General features: G+C 45.5%; 1 protein-coding gene across 1 annotated transcript in view; it reads left to right on the plus strand.

Annotated features, from left to right (window-relative positions):
- LNX1 (ligand of numb-protein X 1) overlaps positions 1-14,527 on the plus strand; it is a 110,043-nt gene that overhangs the window by 76,974 nt on the left and 18,542 nt on the right. The window contains exons 5-6 of the mRNA XM_008140311.3: positions 3,926-4,128; positions 6,454-6,825. Coding sequence (XP_008138533.1) covers positions 3,926-4,128; positions 6,454-6,825 — 575 coding nt within the window. The remainder of the gene's footprint in view (positions 1-3,925; positions 4,129-6,453; positions 6,826-14,527) is intronic.

A 14,527-nucleotide genomic window follows, 5' to 3' on the forward strand; every position in this document is an offset into this window, starting at 1 on the left:
TTTCTGTGTGCTAGGTAGTGTTCTAAGGCATTTAGATATCACAACACTAAGGGATTATCATGCTCATATTACAGATGAGGAAACAGACCCAGAGACATTAGGTCACTAGCCCAAACTCACCCAGCTAGAAAATGGCACACTTAGGATTTTAAACCAGGTCTCCGCCTCCAGAACCCACTCTCTTAACTACTGGTTAAGTACCCTTCTCTCAGGGGGCGGCGGGGGAGGGGCGGCGGCGGGTTGGTAGAGCCCAAACCACTGCCTTCAGAGACTTTGTAAGCAGTGTTATAACACTTGCTCACTTATCACCTCTCACCCTGTACACATATGCTCACTCATATACACATGCACGCACATGCTCCCCCGCACACACATACACATGTACTCACACACACACTGCTTGCATTTTCTATCCCAGTCCTGTAAATACTCTTTTGCTCACTTCCATGCTGTTGTCCAGCCTGCACTTCCACTCTCCTTCATCTGGCATTCTAATGCCTCCTTCCAGCATGGGCTTTGCCTCCTCCTTGAAGCCCTCTCTGATTCCCTCAGTCCCCCTTCTTTTGTATTCTTAAAGCACCTGGATCTCTATTATTGCAATGACCACCTTTCCTTATAACTGTATCTATAAGGTCAAGGGTTCTTCTTCTTAGCTTTTGTACTCTCAAAGCCAAACACAGGATCTGGTGCATAATGGTGTTTGCTGAATGTGTGTGCAATGAATACATGACATGGTTAGAACTTCTTTATGCCAGTCTTCCTTTCTTATTAAAGGCTCCTTAATGACACTCTATATAAAGTTCTCTCCTGCAGGAATAAGATTTATTTGCATGTTTATTGCAGAAACGTTTTTAATAAGAGGTTTCTATATATAAGGCACCAGCCAAGGCTCTGTAATTTTTTATGAAGCATATAAAACCCAGTTCCTGGCTTCAAGAGGTTCGTTCAAGACTAAAAGAAAATAGAATGCCGTAGAGTGAGGTGCACATGAATGACAATGGCAGCCACAGGGAGAGCAGCGTCGGTTCCGAGCAGGGCAGTGTTGCCCCTGTTTAAGGAGTGGTTTCGGATCTGGGTGGACATTGGGATCTTGACTGTGTTGGAAAGTAGTGGGAGATTCCTTAGGTCAGATCAGAGAGGGTGCTGGATGCCATTCGGAGTCTGGACTTGTATCCACCTGAAAACGTGGGTGGGATTGTTGCAGGATTGGAGCCATGTTTCAGAAAGCTGAGGGGGGCAGCCGTGTTCTGTGTCAGGGGACCTAGAGAGGGAGGGAGAGAACGGACTTCCTGAGATGCTCCGGGAAGCTATTGCCCTGGAATAGGGTGAGGTATGAGGACCCAGGGGGGCTGGTAGTGATACTGGTGAACTCTCGTGGTGTGGGTTAGCCATACCTTTATATCCGTAAAGAGACTGTCTCTACTACTTATTGGCTGCATGACCCTGGCCAGGTTACTTAACTTCTCTAAGCTTCGGTGTTTCACCATCTAAAAAAGCAGGGATAATAATTATCTACTTCATAGGATTGTTAGGACAAAAAAAAACAACAACAACAAAACTGCATGCCAATCACTTAGCTCAATGCTCAGCCTATATTAAACTCTTAGTAAATAACATTACATTCCTTAGTCCATGAGGGAAGACAGAATATTGAACAAGTTTGCTTTGTCCAACCTAGACCAACACGAGTTCGGCAGTTTAAACCTCACTTTAACTCTTTAAGGTCACTGGGGTCTCCCTGCGGTGGCTCTAATTAGCATCATTTACATGCGTGATTGGGTGTGTCCTCTCGGATTATCAAATCAACTAGGTTTGGATGTACGGTTTTTGTAAATCTGCTGGGAGAGGGGGAGGAGAGAAAAAAACAACCTGGCAGCTTTGACTCTTTCTAAATCTTTCTTTGCTCAAAATAATTTTTTAAAATTTCCATTCCCTTGTCGCCAAACCTGTTCCAACAAATGCTTGCGGTGTAGCGACTTAATGTAACTGGAGTAGCTTAAACATTAATGAACTCAGCCACCCCCGTGCTGTTAGCACCAGGAACTGGCAGATTAAGACGGCTGCCCACAGCCTCACAGCAAAGCCACTCACTCACTTGAAATTAAATCCCAGTGGAGGTTAAGGACCCGCATTTACAATGTCTCTGGCTCTCTCTGGCCGCTAAATTGCTTTGTTTCTTATGTTCTACAATACTTGGAAATAACTTGAATTCTTTCTGTATTGTTCCTAGAGACTTTAGGGCTCATTAGTGAACTCAGAGTTCATTAGGGAAAATGGACTAGGGTCATGGGTTTTGATAATAGTCACAAAGAGTGTACTTTGCGGAACCAGGCGTGCGGTCTTGATCTTCCCAGATGACTTAATTAAGGGAGAATTTGGGGCAGAGGCAGCTGTCAGCAGCTACAGAAGACAGAAGCATCTCGGCCCTCCTCATCCAAACTCCGGCCTCCAGCAACTCGGGAGGAGTCCTTCCCCCACCCACTCGGTGTAGCCTGGCCGGCACTTTAGGCATCCCCTCTGCACACTTCTCTCCCAGCCCAGGTGGAGAACCGTGCCAGTGGCACGCTGGCTTACAGATCTATAGGGAAAGCCCCCGGGGACTGTCACCTGGCTGTGAACCCCTGACTCCAGGGACACCTGAGGCAGGTGATGGGAAGGGTGGTCATCAGGAGCCCTGGGTTCTGACCTGGCTCTGAGGGCCACCTAACTAAGTGACATGACCTCCAACCAGTCACAGCACTTCCCCCCTCTGAGCTCAAATGTCCTCACTTGAAAAATAAAGGCTTGACTTGCTATCTAGCTGCACACCGACTAGAGCAGATCTGTGTGTGGGCACAGTGGGGTGGGGGTGGGCGCGGGACATATTTCACGGGAAAGAAGAGTCCTCAGTTCAAAGATCAAGTTTGCAGACGACAGCCATGATGATCTCTGAGTCTCCTAGCTCTGAATTAGTGATTGTGGCAGATCGGTGGCCAAAACCTCTTAAAGCCACCAACTGAGGCTGGGGCTCTTTTCTTAATCATGAATAGGGCTATTGGACTTCCTTTATTGACAGACGTGTCTGGTAGAGAGGACCAGTGAGCCCCTAAGCCTGAAAAGTGGGGACTTCCTGGAAGAAATCTTCAAAATGATCTGAGAGAGTGTAAGAGCAGATTTGTTCTGTTTTGTTCCTTGATAAGTAAGTGAGGAAACTGCAGTCCACTTCATAGGGTGGGTCATTCATTCATTCATTCATTCGTTCATTCATTTCTGTTCACCCAAACATTGACTGCAGTCTCCATGTGCAGAGATCTGTGCACAGAACTCCAGAGGAGCCAGAAATTGTCCTCAAGTATCTTAGAGTTCAATGGGAGATATAAGAAATTGGCATGAGCCAGACCAGTGTGGCTCAGTGGTTGAGCATCAACCCATGAACCAAGAGGCCACTGGTTCGATTCCCTGTCAGAGCACATGCCCAGGTTGTGGGCTCAATCCCCAGTAGGGGGCATGCAGAAGGTAGCCAATCGATGTTTCTCTTTCATCATTTCTCTCTCTCCCCCTCTCCTTTCCTGTCTCTCTAAAAAAAAAACAACAACGTTTTTTAAAAAGAAATGGGCATGAAAAATAACAGAAAGTTGAATGCTATGAGAAATGAAGAGAGTTTTATGGGAAATGGGATGTTTAGAGAGAACAGGGGACGGGGGAACAGGGCAGAGTTTAATTGGAAAGGATCGTTTTATGCAGGCCTTGAAGGAAGACTTGGGTTCAGGCCTAGAATAAAAAACATTCCAGGCAAAGAAACTTATGCTGGCACGCAGGAAGGAAAATGGAAAACATGTATGCATAGTTTAGTTTGGCTGAAACCAAAGTTTGGCAAGAGGAAGAGTGGTTGGAAATGTCCATTGGGTGGGCGTCTTAAAGTAAATACTGTCTTTGTCCATTTTAGTCTTTCCAAGGTTGTATCACCTGATTCCAGACGGTGAAATTACCAGCATCAAGATTACTAGAGTGGATCCCAATGAAAGCCTCTCCATTAGGCTTGTGGGAGGCAGTGAAACCCCGCTGGTCCATATCATTATCCAGCACATCTATCGTGATGGGGTGATTGCCAGAGACGGCCGGCTACTGCCAGGAGACATCATACTAAAGGTAGAGACCATGAAAAGGAGCTTAATAAAAATCACCTCAGAGCAATTAACTGGGTGGGTGGGTGGATGGATGCATGGATGAAATACTAAAATAAATATGGAGCAATTACTTTTCATAGTTACTATGTTGATATGTTCTTAATATGAGATTTACAATTTAATTGAGGTAGGTCTTTGTTCCTCGCTCTCTTTCTCATTCTTTCACTCTCCTTTCTCTCTTTATATAAATATTTATTTCTATCTCTATCATTTTGTCTGGCTTCCCCTCCTCCTTCTTTCTTTACCCTCTAGTTTCTTCCATCCTCTCTCTTCCCTTCCTCTACATGCCCAGGTTTGTATGGTTTGGTAAGAAATCTTCCCCCTCTCTTCCTTCTCCTCTTCCTCTCTCTCCTTCTTCCTACCCCTCCCTCCTACTTTATGTAATATAATATAAAATAATACAAAACTGGAGCATAATATGTCTTCTGAAATTGTTTTTAAAGTAGACTAATGGAACACTTTGTATTTTATCTTATCATTTGCATTCGCACACGACTCTAAAGTAAATTTCCTGTTGCTTAATGGCCCTCCATGAAAAAAAAAAAGTCATCCCTAAATTATTCCTGCCAACCCACAGACATTCTAGGGAGACAGGTGGGGGACAGAAAGCTTTGGGCATTACCGTCCTGTGAGGCTTGGTTAAGGGGAAGGACGTCAGGGGGTAATTTTCAGAAGAAGAGAAAGGATAAAGGAAGAGTTGTTTATCAGACAGAAGTCAAGCATGTGCCAGAAGGGACAAGGGATTTCTCCCTGGTCACATATTTCCTGTCTGATACTCAGATGACAGTTTCATCCCACCCCTTCTAGGTTGCTGAGGGGCCAGCTCCTGACACATCATGAGCAGTTTCTTTGGCCAGGAGTTCTGATTCTTTGGAATAAGAGAAAATTGAAAGCACTTATCGTAGAAAAAGCTGAAATTCCGATTGGCTTTTGAGGGTGGAGTACAAGGCAGGGCCCATCAACCCCCAGGGACAGTCAGCGTGTGCAATCTGCGATACTCCGCGTGGCGTCCTCCCAGCTCTGGTGGAAACTATGCTGCCTGGGAGGGTTGCATAATAAAACATTTTGATTCTTATGGCCTTCAACTGGCACTTGCAGGCAAAAGAGCTGCCAGGACTGTGTAGCAGGCGACCCTGACCTTCTCTTGGCCTGGACGTGATGGGGGAAACCAGACACAGGATAAGGCAGCCAAGCAGAGCCAGGTCTTGAAGCTCACCTGGGCTTGGACGGAGATGGCGGGCCTTGTCTGTGCAGGAGGGAGCCTCCCTCCACCCCTGGAGACGCAGCAGAAAACTGGCGACTGGACGCTGCAGGAAGGCCTTTTACAGCCTCACTGCGAAGCTCCTCTAACAGTTGGCTGCAAGCCCAAGATTTCTTACCAAACCATAGAAATTCAAGAAGATTGTTTCTCTTCGGTGGGGCCTCGCTCCTTAAGCACAGAGCGCGGTGTGAATCTCCTCTTCCAGAGCAGCGCCTACCACTGGGGGCTGCGCCTGCTTAGCAGGGTAATCAAATCCAGAAAGCGCCACCAGGCATCCGGAGGCAGATCTTTAAAGAGGCACAAATGAGAGGGCTGAGCTTGAGGATCTTTAAGTAGCATCATAAAGTGACCCAGCCTTTCAATAAAAGAGCCTAGAAACTTCTGTTCACATCAGTTTGTTTGAAACTGCAGAGATTTTTTTTTTTCTTTTGTTGAGAACATGGGCATAAGACCTTGCAGACCTGACTCTCTCCCCTTCTCCATCTCTCTCTCTCTCTCTCTCCATCTCTCTCTCTCTCTCTCTCTCTCTCTCTCTCTCTCACACACACACACACACACACACACACACACACACACAGTAGTGGGGACTGACATTCAGTATGGGTGACCCAGGGAGAAAAATTCATTTGGGGGCTTTGGGAAAAAAAAAAAATGTCACCTCAGTTTGAATTGAACAGCAGTTTACTATTATCCTTGAGCTCAATGGAACGTTTTCTGTTCTCATTTGCCTTTTCCTACTTTTGATTCCTTTTTCCCCCCACTCCAAATGAAAAAATGAGAGTTTGGATTGCATAAATAAATGTGGGGGTTTGTGTCAGGGTGAGGTAGCAGAGAGATGGTCTCCACTGAGACCTGAGACGGTGGTACAGGTGACCTCACAGCAAGTAATGTGGAGTCATGTGGGAAGATGGGGCTATTTGGGCAGAGCAGAGCGGCTCTGTGGACCGGCCCTGGTGATTCTGTGGGCCTGGGCCTCTGGGGAAGGGGCGTCGCGGGCGGAACTGACAGCTGGGTCCCCTCCCGCAGGTCAACGGGATGGACATCAGCAACGTCCGTCACAACTACGCCCTGCGCCTGCTGCGGCAGCCCTGCCGGGTGCTGTGGCTCACGGTGCTGCGGGAGCAGAAGTTCCGGAGCAGGAGCAACGGGCAGGCGCTGGACAGCTATGGGCCCCGCGAGGACAGTTTCCATGTGATTCTCAACAAAAGCAGCCCCGAGGAGCAGCTTGGCATAAAACTGGTGCGCAAGGTGGATGAACCTGGGGTGTTCATTTTCAACGTGCTGGATGGCGGTGTGGCGGACCGACACGGCCAGCTGGAGGAGAACGACCGTGTGTTAGCCATCAACGGACATGACCTCAGATACGGCAGCCCAGAGAGCGCAGCTCACCTGATCCAGGTGGGTCGCAGGTCCTTCCTAGATGGGGTCAAAAACTCCACCCCCCTGACCCTGTGTCATACAGTGCCTCCCATTCGAGGAGTCAAGATCGAAGGGCCGGGTAAGAACATTACTCAAGCAAATAATGTGGTTTGGGGTCGTGGACGTTCCTTAGGCTTGGCCAGCCAGCCATCAGTCTACTGCAGGTAAACACATTGGGCTTGTATGCTGTAAGCTCGCCAGGGTAAGATCACTCAAGGTCATCAGGGCTGTGTCATCCCTGTACCCAGTATGTTAGGTGCAGACCCAGGGGTCGTTCACATACATACATCCCCTTGTACTAACTGCCATAGAAGTGGGACTATGCACCCTCCAGCGATCCTATGGACAGAGCCACTATAGGATTGGCTAAGGCTAAGCCTCGTCTCTCTGGCTACATGCAGGCCCCCCTGGAAAGTCCACAGAAACGCAAGTATAAACTTTGGAGGAAATTCCCTAATAAAAGAGAGAGAGAAATTATTGATCATTCAGGCAAATAGAGTTCCCAGTAGCGCAACATTGGTTCAGAATAATTCACTTTCCAACCAGTGTGATGTCATCAAACCCCAGCATGCATCTTGTTGACTTAAGCTGAGTCGCCATTAGTTTTTCCAACGTTGACTGAGCTTCCAGATTATTCTTAGAAGAATAGGCTTTGTTCTGTTGGGTTTTGTTGTTGTTGTTGTTTTTAATACTAACCCATTCATTCACTTCACTCACTCACTATGTATTACGTTTCTACTGCTTGACTGGTCCTGGGTGAGGTGCAGAGAACAGAGAGATGATGACACTCCGGCTGTCTTCCCAAAGGAGCCCACAATCCAATAGGGCAGGTGGGCTTTTTCTAAATGGCTGCCACGTGGCGTGACAGTCCTGGAATGGAGACATTAAGCACTGTGCTGCACAGGTAAAGGCGAGATTTTTGCTTAGATGCGCCTAGGAATTCTCCAGAGGAGGAAGATCTTGAACCGGGCTTTGAGAAATCAGAAGTTCTCTGGGTGGGCGAGGCGGGGAGGCTCATTCTAAGGAGATACAACACAAAAGAACATGTTGGAAAGCCTGTTAGGGAAGTGGCTAATACCTGGAGCAGGGTGTCTTAAGGATATCTGCCATTCTCCAGCCCATTGTGTCAGCTTCCACTTAGCGACTGAAGTGACTTCAACAGTGAGTTCGCATCAGTAGTTGACTGAATCTTATACCTAGATCCATGGAGGGTGACATAGCAGGACCTGCCCTTAAGGACTTGATTATCTAAGTCCTAATAAATCTTCCCACCTTCGGGTTCCAGCCATGGAGTTCCTGGTGTGGGCAACACTTTTCAATATCATGTGTGTCTCATCCCTGTTCTTTGAGGAGAACCAAATGGTGGAGAATACTGTCATTTTAAATGTGGACAGCTTGAGCAGAGGGGACAAGGGGGCTTACCCGGCTTGCTCCATCCACCAGAATAGGAAGGACACGTTGTGCCTTGGCTCCTGAACTGTGGCTCTCAGTGATGTCCTAATTCCAAGGTGATTCTCAGCCTAATGGATCTTCCCAGCAGGGTGTGAGGTTATGCAGGCAGTAAATAAAAGGCAGAGTGACAAGAGGCATTTCCCTTCTGGAGTTTATGCCATCTGTTCCCAAGTTTACAGGCCCAGCCTCAACTCCTCTGAAGACGACAACTCATATTCAACTGCCCGCTTGGTTTCTCCATGTGGATGTCTAAAAGGCATTTCAAATTTCATGTCCAAAACTGAACCCTTGTCTTCCTTCCACTCCACCCCTTGTCATACCTGCTCTTCCCTCAGTCTTTCCCAGTCTCTAAAAATGGCATCACCATTTACCCAGTTACTTGGGCCAAAAAGAATCTTTACTCTTTTTAATATCCCCCTCCCGCAATCCATTTGTCACCACTCTCCTTCAGCCAGGCCATCAGCTTTGATTTGGCCACCGTAAGAACCTCTTACCTGGTCTCCTTGCTTCCACACTTAGTCCTCTGCCTCTGCTCTTCACACAGCTGTGAGAATGCCCACTTTACAAAGTCAAGGTCATCATCTCCCTCTCTTGTGCTCAGCTCTCTGATGCTTCCTAAGACACTTATATTAAAAACTCCAAACCTAACACTGGCCTGTAGAGCCATACATAATCTGGCCTTTACTTATGTCTCCAACTACACTTCCTAAGCAAAGGGAAGAATTTTTAGTATTCTCCCCTTTGCTTACCCAGCTCAGTCACGTGGGATGTTCTTGCTGTCCTTCTGACTGGAAGACTCTTCCAAGTGCCTATAAAACTCACTCCCACACTTCATGTCTCTTCTCAAATGTCACTCTGACAATCCCATTTAAAATAGCACTTACTACTCACAATTCTATATCTTCTAATCTGCTTTATGTTGTTTTTCTATTAACTAGTTATTACCTGCCAATTTAGTAGAGTATGTTAGAGTATCATCTCTCAAGCACTTAGAGAAATGCCTGGCAATAAGTAAATACTCAATACATATTTGTTGAATGAATAAATTGAGTCAAATTATAAAAATGTGAATAAATATAAAATATAATTTACACATTCCATCTCTAGGGATTTTTTGTCAAACCATTTACCAAAGCACAAGCACCAAATCTTTGTCCCCAAGATAGAATCTCTATTTTTAAAAATATTTTTTATTGATTTTAGAGAGAGTGGAAGGGAGGGAGAGAGAAAAGAAACATCAATCAGTTGCCTCCCATACGCACCCCAACTGGGGACCGAACCCACAACGTGGGCATGTGCCCTGACTGGGACTCAAACCAGCAACCTTTTGGTGCACATGACAATACTCAACCAACTGAACCATGCTGGCCTGGGCTAGAATCTTTATTCTTGTCCACTTTAATTTGTTCAGTTGTTATTGGCTGAGCACCTCCTATGTGCCAAGAGGTGGGTGGTACAATGGGGAACAAGACTGACACAGTTCCTGACCTTGTAGAGCTTGGAATATATTCCTGTCTCTGATCTCAAATATAGTCAGGTCATTATTAAGCTGAGGATTCTTATCTGTTTGAGAACAAATGAGAGAGAAAATAAACAATGTTTATGAAGACATTAACCCATGAAAAAGAAATAGTCCTTGTTGTTTTTCTTCATAAAGAAACTGCACTCTAAGCATTAATTTTTTTCTCTGTAAAAACTAGACTTTTTGTGTTACACTTGTTAGCGCCCTCTGCAGGTCAACCAGTGCAACTTGCATTCATTCTGGAGATCATCTGCCAACTTATACTTTGCAATAAGCAAAACAAAACCTCCCCTACTTGTGTCATTTGGAAAAATTTGGCATCCTACATATGATTACATATGGCATGCTACTTTTGTAGATTAGTAACAGAAGAGGAAAAACATTTTTTCCCCTGAGAACGTTAATTTATGAAATCTTGCCTAATAGTGGGACTTCCTAAAAGATTCTTCTGCTTACTAAACAAAGCCAATGTGCTTTATAAGCAGGGAGGATAATTTAAAAAAAAAAAAAACTGGGCAAAGCTAGTTGGAAAAGAGATGGAAAAAATAGAATGTTGGGAAAACCCAGTTAAGCAATCACAAGAGTGGATTTTACCTATTTATGTGATACTTGTAACACACACCAAGCTGCGGGCCTTCAACTAAATACCCTTCAAAGGTTAAAACTCAGATTTCCAGCCAACCCGTGGCAGCATTGGCCTTGTACCTACTCCATGACTCATATTTGCCTGACAAAGAAGTTCCCAGGCAACACGGCCTCTGGTCATGTTTTCTCCCACAGTACCACGCTTCTGCCTCTCTCCACATTATTTCAGGGAAAAGTTATTACAGGGAAACCACAACTGTTTTAAATTTGACCAACTTTACATATGTGGAGTCCTAACCTCAGCTTACTCAGCAGCAGCCTGGGTGCCAGACCCCAGAGTTAGAGACAGAGAGAGTCAGGCTCCTGACAAGGGGAGATGTAAGGAGATAGAAGCTTGAACTGTGGGCAGTGGACTGATTTAGAACTTAGTACAACTTTATTTTTCTCCGTGTTGACTTAAGGTTTTTGAGCACCATGGCTAGAATAACTGTGAAAGAGACAGCTTTGTGGAACTGTCTGGTGTCATAACCTAAAATGAGAGAACAAAGAAATATGGACCAAAGATTTGAGAGCCTAAAGGCAAAAAGACATCTGAACATTCGATACCTTGGTAATTCAGCTTTTATATCTATCCAGTGTCCCACATGAGAATGATTTATTCTGAGAGTTATGCCTGTTTTGAGGTGTTCTCATCTATCTATAATTCTGGATCAGTGGGTGCCTATTTACTTAGGAGTTCAAATATATGCATTTAATAAATAAAGAAAATAATCTTGAATTTCAGATTTTAGTATCCTCCTTGTGCCTTTTACCCCAGGCAACTTCCAGACTCAATGCAGAAGCTAAAAAAAAATGCAAAGCTAGTTGTAGAGATGGTGATAAGATGGGTTTTCATTAATACTGACATATGTGTGATTCCCCTCCTCCTTTGCATGAATTAATATTTAAATGAAAAATCATTTCTTCAAAGAACAACTGGCAACCATGCTCTTCAAATTTTTAAAAAGAAGGTGTCTGGCCTTTAGACAGAGCCAGAAAGCAAATAGCAAACTACACACGTTACCTTCTTGCTCTAAATATGCAATTTCAGCTCATGAGTTCCACTACATAATTGGGAAAAGGCAACACTTTTGTTCCCTGGAGCCAGTGAAATGAGACCTGCTAGATCTGTGTGCTTTTTACAGATGAGCACAGCAAATATAGCATCAAATCCCTATTTAAAGAAATGTTCTTAGCATGGGATTGTGGTAAATGTAATGCTCATAGGTTACTATATAGATTTAAAAACATTCTTCTGAACTGAATTCTTGCAGTCCAAATAATCCTATCTAATAAAAGAGTAATATGCAAATTTACCATCACTCCAACACATAAGATGGCTGCCCCCATGTGGACACAAGATGGCCACCACAAGATGGCTAGCAGGGGAGGGCAGTTGGGAGGGATCAGGCCAGCAGGGGAGGGCAGTTGGGAGAGACCAGGCCTGCAAGGGAGGGCAGTTGGGGGCGATCAAGCCTGCAGGGGAGGGAAGTTAGGGGTGACCAGGCCAGCAGAGGAGGGAAGTTGGGGGCGACCGGGCCTGCAGGGAAGGGCCGTTGGGGGGGACCCAGACCTGCAGGGGAGAGCAGTTGTGGGGGGACCAGGCCTGCAGGGGAGGGCAGTTAGGGGTGACCAGGCCTGCAGGGGAGAGGGCAGTTAGGGGCAAACAGGCTGGCAGAGGAACAGTTAGGCATCAATCAAGCTGGCAAGGGAGTGGTTAGGGGGTGATCAGGCTGGCAGGCAGAAGTGGTTAGGGGCAATCTGGAAGGCGGGCAGGCGAGCAGTTGGGAGCCAGCAGTCCTGGATTGTGAGGGGGATGTCCCAGATTGGAGAGGGTGCAGGCTGGGCTGAGGGACACCCCCCCCCCCCATGCAGGAATTTCATGCACTGGGCCTCTAGTTTTTACATAAAGCTCTAAATTTCATACATTCATGATAAAGCATGACTTGGTAAACTGTACAGCTTAGAATTTTAGGAGTGACTCTCATCACAGCTACATGTTGCAAATATTATAGGAAATTGAAACTTCACTACTTTTCTCCAATCTACCTCACATGCATGTGTTTCTAGATACCATTTTTAAAAAAAGTTGTTTGAGGCAAAGGAGTGGGGTCATTCTGCTGAGTCAGTGATCAGCAGATTCAGGGACTCAAAAACTAAATTCTGATTTTGACCTTGTCACTGACATCTGCATGACCCTATATCTGTCATACCACCATCATCATTAATTTCTTAGTCCCTAAAAGATATGTGCTTCTTCAAACGTAAGGATGAATATGGAGCTAGAATCTAGTGGGGAAAATACACCAAATTGCTATATCAAATCTTGTTTTCCATCCTGGCCAAATCCTAAGGTTCCTAGTCATCTTTTCTTCGCAGCTTCCTTGATTTACTTTCTCCTTGGCCAGACTTTGGTTGCTCTGCAGCTGTGGCCTCTCAGCAGAAGGTATTCACAAATTCTTTTTAAAATGTACCAGGCACTATGCTAGGTGCTAACATTTCATAGTGAACAAATTGACACACACCAGATTTGCTTTCATTGAGCTCATAGGGGGAATATCAGCTTACTGTGCACCATTAGCTCATCTGAATGTATGTTTCTGGAGCCCCCTAGCTTTTGCTCAGTGAGATGTACTTTTGTTTCTCAGAAGTTCTCTTGCTCACTGGAGGGAGGCTTAGGACAAGGACTTTGTTTCTGTACCTTGTTGTGTAGGACATTGCCATATCACTAGGAATAACTCATGGCTTTGGTATTTTTCTAGCATAGCAATCAGCAACCCTGTTCTGATGCCTCCTGCTGTCTGCATTGCCATGAAAGGTCTGTGTGCCATGCATGATCTCAGAGCCAGGCTGGAAGGCTGTCGTGTGTTCCATAGCCGGGTTCTGGAACCTCACTGGCATTTTTCAATTGATCAGTAATGATGAAGGCAGACATCCATGGAATTCTTGGCTTCAAAAAACATACAGTCCCCTATGCATGTATGAAATGACAAAATGGGAACTCCATCAATGAGGTTCTGGGTGTAACTGGTCCACCAGCAAAAAAAAAAAAACACACACACACACCCTACTCTATGATGGTTAGACTAGAACTCATTTTCTAGCTCCAGATCTGTTCTGTGTATACACACATGCAAACACACACACATACACAGTTATTAGAATGAGTCCAGAGTTCAAGTTTTTTAGATGACTTGAAAATATATTAAATATTGAAGAAACTAGCAATACTTGTCCTGGAAAGGAGAAGAGCTAAGTGAGGGCAATGAGAGTTATCTTCAGAGAAGGTTGTCACATGGAAATTGACTCTGGGTTACCCTGGAGGACATGGCCAGAACCAATGGGCAAGCAAGAGAATGGCAAATGTAAGCTCAACCTGAGGACAAACTTGCTCATTAGTGCAATCTAAAAATGGCCTGACTGCCTTGGGACACAGCAAGCCCACTGTCATGGGAGGCATGAGCCGGTGACAACATGGCAAGGATTTTGCAGGGGAATTGAAGCATGGGCTACAGAGAACAAACTGGGTTAGATGAGGTCTGACATCTCTTCCATGTCTGTGACTTTCTAACTGTATGGAGCCGGTTCTCCATAGTCCCCAGGGCTGTGGGAGCACAGGATGGATGAACTGAGAGCAACACTTGAGCAGCTGCTGGGAGGGAAGCTGAAGTGGGGCAAACTCCAGAAAGCTTAGAAAGAGCTATCCTCACAGGAACACACTGAGAATCAGTGAAAACTAGATTGTCTCACTCTGGGTTCCTTGGAAAAGAAACCTGTGGGGTATGCAGATGCAGAATGAGGTTATTTTTAAACAAATAGTCATTAAGACCTGTGATGTTAAATGGATGAAATGCTAAGTAGAGAAAAACTCTATAAACAGCTTATCCTATCTAATAAAGAGGGAATATTGACTGTCACTCCACCACAAAGATGGCGGTGCCCATAGCCACAAGATGGCAGTGCCCAGTCCTCTCAGACCCCCCCCCCCCAAAGTCCCCCAGTCCCAGGCGGGTGGCCACTGAGAGCAGGCAGCGTGAGCAGCCTGGCGGAATGCTTGCTTTGTCACCGTGGCGATGAGGCAAG

This window comes from Eptesicus fuscus, chromosome 2 (assembly GCF_027574615.1).
Source record: "Eptesicus fuscus isolate TK198812 chromosome 2, DD_ASM_mEF_20220401, whole genome shotgun sequence".
Lineage (NCBI taxonomy): Eukaryota > Metazoa > Chordata > Mammalia > Chiroptera > Vespertilionidae > Eptesicus > Eptesicus fuscus.